Source organism: Anneissia japonica, unplaced genomic scaffold (assembly GCF_011630105.1).
Source record: "Anneissia japonica isolate Jap-2015-1 unplaced genomic scaffold, ASM1163010v1 scaffold718_len1063573_cov188, whole genome shotgun sequence".
NCBI classification, from domain to species: domain Eukaryota; kingdom Metazoa; phylum Echinodermata; class Crinoidea; order Comatulida; family Comatulidae; genus Anneissia; species Anneissia japonica.
In genome coordinates, this window is record NW_022727435.1 from 118086 (window position 1) to 133115 (window position 15030).

Genomic DNA, 15030 nt, shown 5'->3' on the forward strand with positions numbered 1-15030 from the left:
ATATATATATATATATGTATGTATGTATGTATCAGGGGCGCAACGGAGAAGAAATTATATTAGGTAATAATTTCCAGAAATTTTGGTAGGAGGGCGTCTGCATTTTCAGTGCAATTTATAGTCAGAAAAAAGCAGCAAAATATGTTGCATTACATTCTTTGCATCGTATTATCTATAGTCATGGCACACACATTATTAGTCTAAACTTACATATGGGCGGCAGCTGAGATGTGCCTAATAAAATATTTAAATAAAAATACTTGGTTATCGCTGTTTCTTGCTTCTGCTTCCATAAAAACAATTAAAAATATTAATAAAGTTATTAGGCGAATAGCCATACCCCTTCGTTACGTATGCCACTACAGGTCCTATATCATGATACCTTTATCATAGGCCTGTTATAATACATGGGCAATCCTACGGTGACTCACTCCTTGCATTTTGAGCTAGCCACAGATTCAAGATTCAATTTATAGTTATATATAACACGTACAGTACATGAAATTTGATTTCCTGAGCTGGGAATACACAATACATACATACAAATCAAATAATCACAAGATAGATATTTAAAATAGGCCTATACATAGAGTGCATAGGCCTAAGAAAAAATAAAACGTAAATTTACAGTTAAATTTTAAAAATACAATATATACAGTAAAGAAAGTAATAATAATAATAATTATTATTTATTTCGACGTCGTTTTTTTTTTGCGTCAGGAGTAATAAACGAATGATGTTTGTCGTAACGACATCGGAATAGCATTGCAGTGATGCTGCTGTTTGGGATTCGCAAGCTCGGTGAGTGGTTAAGACACCAGGCTGGTTATCTGGAGGTCATGGGTTGGATTCCCACCCGAATCACTTCCAATTTTTTTCTTCTTCTCCTTCAAGCATTTCAGAACGTAGCCTACTGAGCATTCGGTACGAAAACACGTCAAGCATGGCAAACATCATTCGTAATAATAATTTCATTTGTATAGAGCTACGCTGTACCTTTATGCGCTTTACATCAAATTATAAAACAAAAGCACGAAGAAGATCAAAATGAGTTGTTTTAAAATGAGTAGAAGTGGAAATTATCGGTATATAGAGATGTGACTCCTTGAAAAAATAAAATTCAGTTTATGTTGTTTGTACTAGTATAATCTCCTGAATTTTACTATAGTGGTCAAATAGAATATCGGAATATGTTTTGGTTGATAATATCATAAATAACTCGAGTTACATTTTTTGGACATAGATAAATTAACATGAGTTCAAACAGTATAATGATTTCCATCGTATATGAGAATTCTTCATAATAGACCACTTAAAGAATTTTAATAAAAAGACTTTACGGTATTTTTGGGGAGTGGCAAAATGCTCGATTATTCATGCTGGGATTACTAATGTCAAATCATGTCCAATCTTTTGATAATTATGTACGAGATAAGTATTAATTTAAAAACATATAATTATTAGTCTGATCTATAAAGCCTTGAAAATTACTAATCTAATATCCTTAATATCAGGTTATTAAAAGCTACTACCTTTCAGAAAATATTATATATCCCCTATTATTTCGAAATTTACCGACGATATGTTTGTTAAACATGTAGATATTTCGATTTAAAAAAGAAATCAATGTTCTGTTTACAGATGCATTTAGCCTCTCTCCATCAATACATTATCGTACGAGAAAAATTCGTTTATGACATCGAAAGCCAACATGACTGAATCAGAGAAAAATACTCATAAGACAGTGACATTTAAGAGAAGTATGCAACCATCAGTGCGAGACAAGCAGGGCACCAAGAGGAGCATCTCCAGGATGTCAACCTTCTTAGATTTGCCAAACTGTAGTAGGGAATGTCGCAAGGTGCTGCAAATCCTTTTAATTAATGCTGGTCTTTTCACCTTCCTAATTGGTTATGGTGTCATTGGTGCTGCAGTTTTCCAGGCCCTGGAGAGTCCATCGGAAGTTAAGGGACATTACAAGTTAATGGAACACAGGAACAATCTTGTGCATTCAATAGAGAAGATGATCAATGGAAGTGAAAATAATACACCAGTTACAGAATTGCTTGACAATTATGAAAAAGAATTATTGGCTGTATATGACAATGGATATCAGACAACCAGTGGTGGGGAGATGCGTTGGAATTTCTTTGGTTCCCTGTTCTTTGCATCAACGGTAATAACAACTATAGGTAAGCTTGTATTTATGCACCTGTACTTTGTAAAATACAGTATGTTTTATGTTTGACATTCCAATCCTTTCAATCAACATTCTTTGTTCATCATTATCGTAATCATTATGGTCATTATTGTCATTATCCTGAATATTATTTTATCATTACTTATATACTTTACTTTAGCCGAGTCCTAGACTTTATAGCACACACACACATTAAAACAATTAAAAATATTAATAAAGTTATTAGGCGAATAGCTTAATAACTAATAATAATAATAATTAATAATATTAATAGTTATTAGTTTGTTGTTAGCTATGTTGACTTCCTCTCTAGCTTCCCTGACTCTTATATTCCCTAAGTATGGAACTTTCTGGGATCTCTTCTTCATGGGCAGTATTTTTGCTGCTAATCCGTTGTTTACGTTGACAGGCTTGTTATATTTCACTCAGATGTTTTCCTCTCTTTCGTCTTCTAGCTTACAGGATCTGTTGTTGATTTCTATTTTGTAGATTCCTTGCAAATCCTTGTTTTCTTTCTAGACTGCCCAGTCATGTAAAACTCTACCGCCTTTCTTAGGCTAATCATGAACTTAGCCGATAAAATTCGGTGATCTGATCCGATGCTTACGAAGCTTCCATATGCTTCTACAAAAATGAGGCTGTTCAGCCGTTTATTTCTGGTGAGGATGTGGTCCAGTTGTACGTGTGTTCCAAGGAGACTTGTATAAGTCCACACCTTCAGCTTCCTTTTCGAAAAGAACACGATCGTTAACTTGACTTCAGCGAGTACTTTGGCTGCTTTTCTACTTATCGGTACCTAAGAACATACAGTTCTGTTGTTATCTGTTGTTTACGTTGGCAGGCTCGTTATATTTCACTCAGATGTTTTCCTCACTTTCGTCTTCTGGCCTGAATCTGTTGTTGATTTCTATGCTGTACATTTCTTGCAAATGTAGACTGTTCACGTTTAATGTTGCTATCCTAACAATTTAACAACTTAACAATCTTATGTTCTTTTAAGAAAGCTCGTCATCAGGCTTGCCTTCCTAAGGGCTTTGAATGCAAGCCATCATGAGCTTCACTTAGTGAAGTGGCCTCTTTTCTAGTTGATAAACAGAAATGATGGACTTTAGTGTTGTAGTTTTAATTCATAATATCATTTCAGTTGCTAGTAGGTTATAGCTATTTCAAGTACGCGCCACTTCTATTTAATGGCTTTGTAGTCTGGGGGAGTTTCCATATAATTTGTTTAGCCAAGAACTATGTACAAGGTAGCACCATCTGACATACTACGATCATTGTTCGACTCAGTCCTAACCTTTCATCTGTCTGGATTGGTTGAACCTACCAGGAGTTGGACTCTTGTCTTAGGATTATATAACTACTCAAGCTGCTCCACTACAGCAAAGTAAATGATTAGAAGCAGCTGAGACTTTGAAATTATTATGTATTTATTATATGTATTCATAATAGTATTTTTAATGTTTTTATATAATGGATTATGTGTTCTGCCAGCATTATTTTTGCAATGTATTTTTATGTATATATAATATCTTTTCGTGCCGCACCTTTAGGCTGCTATGATCAAGAGGAAACAGTAATTAAGAACTGTAGGTAGCGGTAGCGCGGTTACCAAAATACGTCCGTATGAAATAGCCTACGTATAAAAACACAGTGAGCATGCGCTTAGAAATGCTAGACAGCAAGTAAGCATGTGCACTGAGTAAGTGACGTTTACGAGCCATGTCGAGCATGCGCAGTTACCAAAAAGAGTCTCAGGAAGCAAGCAGTGTCTGCGAGAGGGTATGAAATAGAAGTGGGAAAAGTCGAACTTTTTTATGCAACAATTAAGCATGCGCAACTCAAGCTAACGCGATCATGCATGGCTATAAAAATTTAAAATAATGAGAATTCTGGTCGAAAAGCCTTGGCAAAGGCCTACAATTCATCATATAATCGTCAGGGAGAATTTCAATTAAATTATCACAAACAAAGCCTGCGTATGCATTGACAATCCGATAAAAATAACCACATAAACTGACGACACAACCTATGATAGGCCTCTCATGGTAGCTACTAATAGCCAAGTATAGTAGGGGCAAGCCTAGGCTAAGTCGCATTATCGAATGGTACGGTGCTGTACTCCGAAAAAAGATAGCGTACATATGCTCTTCGTCGTATACATCTATTATTAACAATCCGAAAAAATCAGCCACACAGAAACTGGAGAACAATAGGCCTAGCTAGTTGGGGTGGGGGGGGAGGCTAGCCAGTCTAAAGCTGAAGCATAAAAATCGGCTATGATGAAATATATCTATAACTCGTCCAACCCAGCCAGCAGAATAATAAAAATAATAAAATATATTTTTAAAAATTAAATACAAATGAATAGGGTAATATAAGATATTAAATAATAATAATAATAATAATAATAATAATAATAATAATAATAATAATAATAATAATAATAATAATAATAACAATAATAATAATAATAATAATAATAATAATAATAATAATAATAATAATAATAATAATAATAATAATAATAAAGGAAGTGAAAGCTAGGAAGAAAAATCTCGCAACAGCCTGGATTGATTATAAAAAAAACATTCGATATGGTCCCACATTCATGGATTTTAGAACGCCTTAAAAAGTTTGGAATAAATGAAAAAAATCGGAAATTGTTAGAGGAAAGTATGAAGAGAAGAACTGGAGATTTGAGCTTACATGTGGATCTGCAGTACTTGGGGAGGTATTAATCAGAAGAGGAATCTTCCAAGGGGACTCGTTATCACCATTATTTGTGATTAAATTAATACCGTTGACACACATTTTAAGAAAATCTGAACCAGCTTTCAGATTTTCTAATGATGGGAAAAGAATTAACCACCTCCTGTTTATGGATGACTTAAAGCTTCTCGCTAAAAACGAAAAAAGTTTAGATTCATTGATCCAAACAATGCGGGTGATTATTCAAGATATAGGAATGGTATTTGATATAGAAAAATGTGCTGTATTAGTAATAAAGAGAGGTAAATCAGAAAAATCAGAGGGTATACAATTACCGGACGACAAAACCATTAAAGGATTGAAAGACGGGGATACCTACACATATTTGGGCATATTAGAAGCAAATAGCATTAAGTATATTGGGCATATTAGAAGCAAATAGCATTAAGTACAAAGAGATGAAAGAAATAGTAACTAAAGAATACAATAGGAAGGTACGTAAGATTCTTGAAACGAAACTAAGCGGAAACAACACCATCAAAGCGATTAATAATTGGGTTATATATCTGTTGAGATACTCTGCTGCATTCCTAGAATGGAGAAAGGCTGAAATACAAGATTTAGATAGAAAGACTAGGAAACTACATAATGGCCTCCATCCAAAGAGTAACGTGGATCGTATTTACATATCGAGAGTGGAAGGTGAAAGAGGATTTAGTGACGTAGCCAGGATTTTGAAAGGGGAGAGCCGTTATGCGAGGTACGTAGGACCCTGTGTGTAGGGGGGGGGGGGGTCCTGCGAAGCCCCTTGGAAAGTAACACGCTCTGAAGGTTTTTAGGGCTGTTTTGAGATGATAAAGTGAAATATCATCATAAATAATGTTAGTAAGCCTAACAATAATTATATTTTAAAAAAAACTCAACAGTGGTGGATCCAGCAATAGAGAGGTGACCCAGGGAGGGACTTATACAGATTGAGGAACCACCCGACCTCAGCCCCACCATGGTTGGGACTGAGGTAAGAACATTTATGATTAGGGCACCTCTAGTTTGCCGGAAATTAAACTCTCAGACATAAATTTGGATAGGGGCCTCTAATTTTTTTTCCATTATAAAAAATAAGGGAGAGGGGCCACGGGATACACCACTGCTCAAAACATTCTTTATCCAAAATAGTCATAATCACGAAAAATGGGCATGTAATACCAGATCACATCCTAAAAACAAATGTATCCATTCTCGCCTCATCAGCAGTCACTAAGGCATACTCTGAGTCAGGTGTCGACTCGATGGAGTTTTATCAGGGATTTATCCATCCAATTACCATCAAGCCTCTATACCCAAACATATAAGTATTTCTCTGTTTGGAGTTTCTGTAGATATTATTCTCCTAAAGACGATTGAAGCAACTACGAAGCAACTATGAAGCAACGTCGAGACTTTCTCAACTACACAGTTCTTTTCAGAACTACTTACGTGGTGTACCGCAAGTTTCAACATATATAATATTACTTCGCCATGCAACCCATTAAACAATACTTCGATGGAGTTTAATACCATACCCAGGAAGGCCGCAATCTGTTTTGAAAGGTAGAGGTGGGGTTTGGGGATATTTCGTGAGTCGACACCCACATCAAACACACAATTGTTGGGGCTGAGTTGCGAACATTTGAGGGAATAGTACCTCTAGATGACCAGAACATGACATTTTTAGTAAAATTCATCATAATCACATCACCATTATATATACTCAAAATGAAGTGCCAACAAATTTCTCATGATCTTTTATCAGTGATTTTCTACAACCAGAGATCTTATTAATATTTATGATGTACCATAAAAACTAAAACTTAAAAACATTGTTATTGAGTATTTACCACCATAGTTGGGGCTGAGGTGAGAAAATTTGAGGAAATAGTACCTCTAGATGGCCAGAAATGACACTTACATATAGTAAAATTCATCATCAACAAATTTCTTATGATCTTTTATCAGGGATCTACTTAATCTCCAAGATAACTTAGGCCTAACTATTACTAAGCTTAAACTATACTGTAATAATTGTGATCAACAAATCACAGCCTACTTTTTCGCCTTTAGCACAATTTTCTTCACTTTTTAATATTATTATTTTTATTAACTATTATCACTATCATCATCATCATCGTCATCATCATAATTATTATTATTATTATTATTACTACTAGTAGTACTGTAGCATTAAAACAAAACTTTATAGAGCTTGCAAAAAAATAAAAACCAAACTGAAATACAGTACAATATCACATTTCTGTATCTGAAAATCTCGGCCTGGGATTTATGGATTGAAGATTTTTAAAAATCACGCTTAGGCCTGTTATTATAGTATGTCTATCTATGTATAACGTGTGCTGATGCATATTTACATAGATTAGAAGTATTCATTTTGAGTGATCCCTGGAAGAAAATTGTATTGACTATAGCAAGAAGAAGCTTTAAAATTTTAACACTGTGTACAAAAAGGTGGGGGGGGGGGGGCGGCTCCCACGGCTGTGCCCTCCCCCCCCCCCCACCCCTGTATACGTTCCTGAGAGGATTAATCATTGTTGAAGACTGTGTAGAACTTGCTATCTTGGGGTTGGAAAGATACATCAGTATTTGTGATGAAAGACTGATAAATTCTACCTGAAAAATCTGCACCAGATCTAGCAACACTGAAACAGAGAATGACTATAAGAAAAGAAAGGAAATTGGAAGAAATGGAGAGAAAAGGTTATGCGGGGGCAATTTATGCGATAGACGGAAGAGGTGAGAGGGAATGATTCCTGGTTATGGTTAAAGAAAGGAAACATAAAAAGGAAGACTGAGAGCCTTTAGGCAGCACAGGAACAAGCACTTGCAAAAAACCTTATGAAAGCTAGAGTATACAAACTCCAAGAAGAAAGTAAATATCGAATGTGTAGGCAGGTGGATGAAAGTATCAACCATATTGTGAGCAAATGCCCAAAATTGGCACAAAAAGAATATAAAAGAAGGCATGACTGGGTTGGAAAGAAAATTCATTGGGGAGTTTGTAGAGAGAAAGGCTTTGTTGCCAATCAAAAATGGTACGAACATGTACCCGAGCCTGTGCTAAAGAATGATGAATGTAAAGTATTATGCGACTTTACGATACAGACTGATCATATAATAGAGGCAAGAAGACCAGATATGATTGTAGTTGAAAAGAAAAGTAAACGCTGCCAAATCAAGTTGTTTGAATGAATCTGCCACTTCGAAAAACGACGTCATGTTCGTTCTGTTCATGCACACGATAATCCACGGATATAACCACACCCCCCCCCCCCATCCTCATCAATGTTTAAAAAAATTAGAGTAATAATCTAATAATTTTTTCCATGTGCCCTTAGAAATCATTGGAAGTTATTGTATGGATTTGAATCTTTTATGAAAATAACACACAAAAAAGAAAAATAAATCAAAATCACGGTTAAGGGTAGGAATTAACAAGATTGGGTTATACGAAGTAACAACAGTAGACCATATTCATTGTATGGATTCAAGGGAGAACATTCTGGGTTTATGTTAGGTGTATTGCTTAAAAGGTGTAAAAACGTAAATTGATTGAATTATTCTTATTTTTTGACTACTGTAGTTACTGTGATACAATGAAACAAATGAGGTGTCCTAATTAATAATAATAATAAATAATAATAGGGGTCGAAAATAAAAATTATGTGATTTGACCATTTGGCAAACTCAAAAAGTGTCATCACTGTCTCCTTAAAAGAAGTACCGTAGTGTTAATAGATACATTTTCCCTTGTTTCACAGATACTCGTATATATTTATATATTATATTTATATTATATTATCGCTGCGGTACACCACGTAGATAGTTATTTGCTGAGAATGTCTCGACGTTTCGATTGAGTTGCTTTAATCGCCTTCAGGAGAATAATATCTGCAGAGAATCCAAACAGGGAAATATTTATATGTTTGGATAGTGATACTTGCTGCTGATTAGTGGAAAATTAAACAATAACTGTATAGTTATAACATTAGGCCTACCGCAAGAAGATTGTGTCTCTATTATAATCGTAATTAATATACATTTAATTTCATTTATGTTGCCTCACTAAAATACATAAAAACAACAACCGGTTACAATACAACATAGTAAAAGTATAAAATATCTAAAACAGACCGAGACAGGATTCCTAAAAGTGAACCAAATCACTATCAAGTATATATCTGTCTCTTATACACATCTAGATGTGTATAAGAGACAGGAAATATATTCTGTATATGGTATTGACAATGATTATGACAATCATATACTGTAAATAGAGCTAATTGTATAAGTTTTGGTGATAAAGACTATTTTAACTATGTTTGAGAAATGGTGACCATACAAAGTAATTAATAAGTAGATCATTTAATTAGTAACTCTACAAAAGGAATTGAGAATAGCGTTCATTCTTTGGATGCTAGGCATACCGAATGGAAATTGATTGGCCAACGTGCTGTTGTCCCGCTGTTAGCTACTAGGTCATCGCCGATATTGCCTAAAGACTGAATTTATTGTTGATTATGAATGTAAATCAGGAGTGGGGGAGCAGGGGGGCAGGGTGGGTGGACAAAAATAGACGTAAAGATCAAGGCTGATTTATTATCCCCGTGCTTATAAATAGCCCTGTGCTAAATTCTCTATTTTTTATGATTTTCTTTTTATTCTGCATGGATTACATCACAATTTAACTCTCAAAAATGTTACCTAAAATTATTTATGTTAAGTGAATTAGTGGGCCACGTTCATACAACTCACCTCTTTCCCAGTATATTATTGTGTCGTTAACGATAGACGGATATCATTCAGTAGGATTTTAAATAGCCATAGGCCTACTAATCATTTCGCTATGTCAGGACTCACTAAATTAGGTTACAGCTACTGTGTAGTGAGTGTGTCACCCAAACAACCACCCGTAATCACAGGTACTGATATCAGCACAAACATACAAACGTTTTCTGCATGGAGGGTGGGGAAGCAAAATTCGTTGAGGAGGGAAAGAATCTATATAATTTTTACAGAATGCGACTACCTAAAATCGATTAAATAAGCCTTTCAAATCCCTAAATTATCGATGCTTCCAGGGACTATATGCCGCCCATTGAACTTCTTTGAAGGGTTCTGTGTTGCCCTGGCCCCGCATAAGACTACCTCTCGTCATGGGACACCGGACCCCAGTCGGGCACATTGAGTTATACAAGAAACACACGTGGATTAAATTATCCCTCTAATAAAGCTCGGCTCTGAAAGTGGTCGTCACAAAAGTTCACTTTTTCCTCTTTTTTATTAATAAACTGTATAGAAATAGGGCCCTATTAATCTTAGGTCTAACTACCCAATATTACATACAGGCACACAAAGATGCTTTGCAATCTCATTACTGGAGTATGTAAAAAGATAACGACGTGTTGTAAACCTCATTTGTAAAACACAATGATATCGATATGTAAGACTATCTACAGAACAGTTTGACCGCTACACGCGCCGAATGTCAACAACGCCTGTCTGGCACACTCCCTTAGGATGCCTGACGAATATGGCTGGCTATAAATGCCAGCTGCTGCGCGTATTTCGATGACGGAGAGAAAATAAATACTTCGTTGTCATTAATCTAACCTAAAGATTTATATACACGCGCTGATGTGAGTAATGGTGATATTATTTAGGCTTACATAGAGCATTGGTATTCAATTTTGGTATCCATGATGATTTACCAACATCAGAAGAAGATCAGTAGTAGCACTACAACAGCAATTGCTACTGTATAGGAAATGATCGCCGTATGTTTTCTTTTAGCATCATATTCAGTAAGCAACATTTAATTCAATCGTTCATCCTCTACTGAGCACCATCTCTGTCTGGCGAGTCATATGCCTCTACTTTTCCCACGGGCTAGATCTTGAATCGCGCTCCCAAATGTATTCAAAAAAGGTGTATCCGCATTTCAACTTACTCATGTACCAATTAAAATTGGACCGACAGTACAATTTCTGTACTTAAACTTCCGAACTCGAATGACGAAGGACAACTCTGTGAAAACAAACAAATCAGTGAGTGTTTATGTGGACTTGTAATTGCGCGTGACCGATTAGATGGACAATTTGCAAACCAAGACATAAACAGGTTTAACTATTTATCGACTATGGCCTCAGAACACGAGGAGGATTATAGTGTTCTTAAACATCCACTTTGTCGCAGTGCTATCAAATATGCTATAGTGAACACAGGATTATTTGTGGTGACTTGTCTATACGCTGTAATGGGTGCTGCTGTGTTTAAATCTATCGAAGGTCCTGTTGAAAAAGAAGCACATGAAACGTTTGTTGACATGAAGAAGATTCGTAGGGATGATCTTATCAATATCCTAACGGATCCAGCAACTATTACTTCGCGCGATGCATTGACAGAAATGCTGGATTCATATGAAAAAGACATTGAAGAAATATCAGGATGTACACTTCTACCTGAAGCCCAATTTGAACCAGAATGGACATTTACAGGATCCCTCTTTTTCTCAGTTGTTGTCATGACAACAATAGGTAAATAATCTGACTCCTTTTTAAACACTGAGGTTTGGTAAGTAGCCACAGGACAATATACAGTATTTCGCCTGCATAAAATACAAACATACAATAGGACAGTATTATTATATATCAATATATTATTAAGAAGATTGTATAGGTTAATTTTGCCATACCTGACGTGGAAATGTACTGAATACTCAGTACGTGTGAAAACAATTGCGAAAAAAAGTCGCAGGTTGTCCTCGGGTAGGACTCGAACCCACGATCTCCAGATCACTAGCCTGACATCATACCTCTAGACCACCGAGTTTGCGCCTGATGGCCATGGTTGAATTCGGGTCCAAGTAAGCATTGGGTACTGCAATGCTGATAGTAATTGTTATTGTCGTGATGGAATAGACAATAACTGGATTTGCGTCAGGAGAATCAAGTATAGGTTAATTTTGCCCTACCTAACGTGGAAATGTACTGAATACTCAATACGTGTGAAAACACTAGTAAATCCAGTTATTTGGTCTCAAATTTAACCCTGGCCATCAGGCGCAAGCTCGGTGGTCTAGAGCTATGATGGCAGGCTATAGTGATCTGAAGATCGTTGGTTCGAATCCCACCTGAGAACAACTTCAACATTTAAAAATTATTTAAAATTTTGTATTTTCAACATTATGTAGTAATAATACTTTATTGAAAAAACTACGCCTTTCCATCGGCGGCATACGCCATGCTTAGGATAGTGACGGTGGATTGGATTGGATTGTAAACACCAAGGATAGCCTTATTTCCAATGGGGTCCTTCTGGTGGTGATTGGGCAGTACACTGGGAGGCAATCCGCTCAATCCCGAAGAATGTACTGCGTTCTTTAACGTACGTACACATGGGCCATAAATGCACACGGGACCAAGGGCTTAAACGTCTCATCCGAAAGACGGTGCGCTATTGTAACTTGTATTTCAGCCCAGCTGAAACACAAGGAGAGGCAGCGATGTGAATTAAACCGGGGACCTAGAGATCTCCATGGTCCAATGCACATAGAGTGTCTACCACAAGATTAGCCAACTGAGCTAATTATGCGTTCATAAAAAGAAATAGGTCTATTTAAAACAAATATGTATAGTAACACCGGCAATGTACAAGACGTGAAATTAAAAGGATTCTTAAAAGTCGATAAATCTTCATGAACAGTAACATGTAAAAAAATGTACTCATTAGGCCAAGTCTTAATTTTACTATTATAACAACATTTCTCTGATTTTTTTTCAATTTTAAAGTACGATATAAGATAGGCCTACAATTTCGTTCATACAAATAAATTAATGTACATGTTCTGATTAATTAATTAGTTGCCAGTTTAGTTGTCGGAAATTCGACTGGATGCAATTTAACTTCATATTCAGAATAAACTTAGCTACACTTAGCTAAATCTAACTTGTTCATTGTATTTGATTGTTGCGATTTTATCCCCAATTGGTAAAAATTTTGTTTGAAATATTTTGATTATCTTATAATAAATACATTATTTTACTGATTGCTTTTTACTGTACTTAAGTTGTCTTTTGATGAATTCCTTGTGACTAATTGTGACAATTTCCACCCTTGGTATAATTTTGAATAAATGTATTAACAAATATGTAAAAGATGCATAGGGCAACAAACAAACTTTTTAAATGACGCTGGTAATAATTTTAAGTTTATATTTTCTTTTTCTTTCTTGACATGATTTTATGCATAGCCATATACTTCTGTAGGCCTAGTGTATTTTATGTGTATGCATTATAGACATTCAGTATAGTGTACAAGGGTTACAAGGAAGAAATTATGTTCGGTGACGATCCAGTTGTACATTTGAGGGTCATCATAAATAATTTTAAGACATAAAGGTATAAGGTTGAAATTGTTAGCGAAAATCTTTATAGAACAGTGAACTACTACAGTTTTAGTAATTGCTGTAGATTATTAATTTGGTAGGCATAGTTAATTTATTACTAAGTGATCTTATTATTTGAATTAATATTTTTTTTAATGTATAGGGTTTGGTTTCCCAACCCCGATATCTGGGTTTCAATCCCTCGCTGTGCATTTCACTTGTGTCCTTCAGCACATGTGCCTAATCTATTGGTTAGAATGCCAAAATGCGCTGATTAGTGTTGTGTTGTGTGTCTGTCGTGTAGAGGAACCGATCCACGGTACCGGCATATGCCGATTCTCAATAATTAATTTTACATTTAAATGATTGTGTCTGCCTCTCTCAACGACAACCCTGCAGTCTTCCCCGGAGAGCTGATTTTTTGTTCCTACTAAATAATAATAATAATAATAATAATAATAATAATAATAATAATAATAATAATAATAATAATAATAATAATAATAGTAATAATAATAATAATAATAATAATAATAATAATAATAATTATAATAATTATAATAATAATAATTATAATAATAATAATTATATTAATTATAATAATAATAATAGTAACAATAACAATAACAATAATAATAATAATAATAATAATAATAATAATAATAATAATAGTGTAGTTTTATATAGCGCACATATTCATCGAATGAAACATGCTCAGGGCACTTATATGTAGACTAGGGCTCGGCCATTCAGCAATCACCAGAGAAAATGAAAATGTGAAAGTCATAGAGGCCTTAGCATGATACGTTATATAATTCTATTAATATTATTATTAAAACAATGGGTACGCTTATACTAACACTAGACGAACAGTTTCTTTTGTGAAAAACAATTATTAAGTAGCAGTGGAAATACATATATGCTGATAAATTTTCTCCTCTTGACCTTTCGCCATTATAGCTCTTTTAAAATACCTTAGAATGCTGCATTGATGTTCTACTTATCGTGTCTATTGTTAAGTATTCATTTTCGAATATCTATTTCCCCTCCGCGTAATGCAGTTGATTGTATTTGTATCCTGATAGATTTTTGCACCGGTAATTAAATGAATCTACTCAGCAGTAGACACACGCTAACACTGACGATGAAGAAATTCTAATATCACAGTTTTTTTTATTTTTTGTTTTATTTTGTTTTTTTAATTGTTTTTGTTTTTGTTTTTTTTTTCGTTCGCTCCCCGGTGATTCGGGAAATTCGTTAATAACACTGTTAAACTGATGGAAACAATACACTTTTTACTGAAAATATATTTTTAATGTTTATATAACTCATGATATACCACTGTTTAACATCACAGGTCTCCCATGTCTAATGGCGTGATACTCGCCTTTATAGCGGTAGGTTACAGGTTCATACAGAGTCCTTCCTCAGTGGTGAGGTGAATGAGTGAGGGTAGAACAAGCCAGATAGTATAGAGGAAGGTCAGGCATGAACGGTTAGAAACAATAAGCTAAGTGAGGTAGGCTAGAGGTATATGGAGGCAGTGAAAGTGAATAAACAACATGAACCAAGAGTGAACAGAAGCCAACAATATAACGCTGTATGAATAAGCAAAATTATTTATTGATGAAATTTGGAATTACATTGGATTAATTTAGTGTACTAAGAAAACGTCCTTAAT

General features: G+C 35.0%; 1 protein-coding gene across 3 annotated transcripts in view; it reads left to right on the forward strand.

Moving 5' to 3' along the window:
• Nucleotides 1-15030, forward strand: part of LOC117113728 (TWiK family of potassium channels protein 7-like) — a 37973-nt gene that overhangs the window by 18853 nt on the left and 4090 nt on the right. The window contains exons 2-3 of one of the 3 annotated variants that reach the window (XM_033257167.1): nt 721-801; nt 1642-2192. In XM_033257167.1, the coding sequence (XP_033113058.1) occupies nt 1694-2192 (499 nt within the window). In that variant the 5' untranslated portion in view covers nt 721-801; nt 1642-1693. Of the gene's footprint in view, nt 1-720; nt 802-1641; nt 2193-10243; nt 11500-15030 lie in introns of those variants that run through there. The other 2 variants (XM_033257166.1, XM_033257168.1) reach the window with 2 other exon arrangements.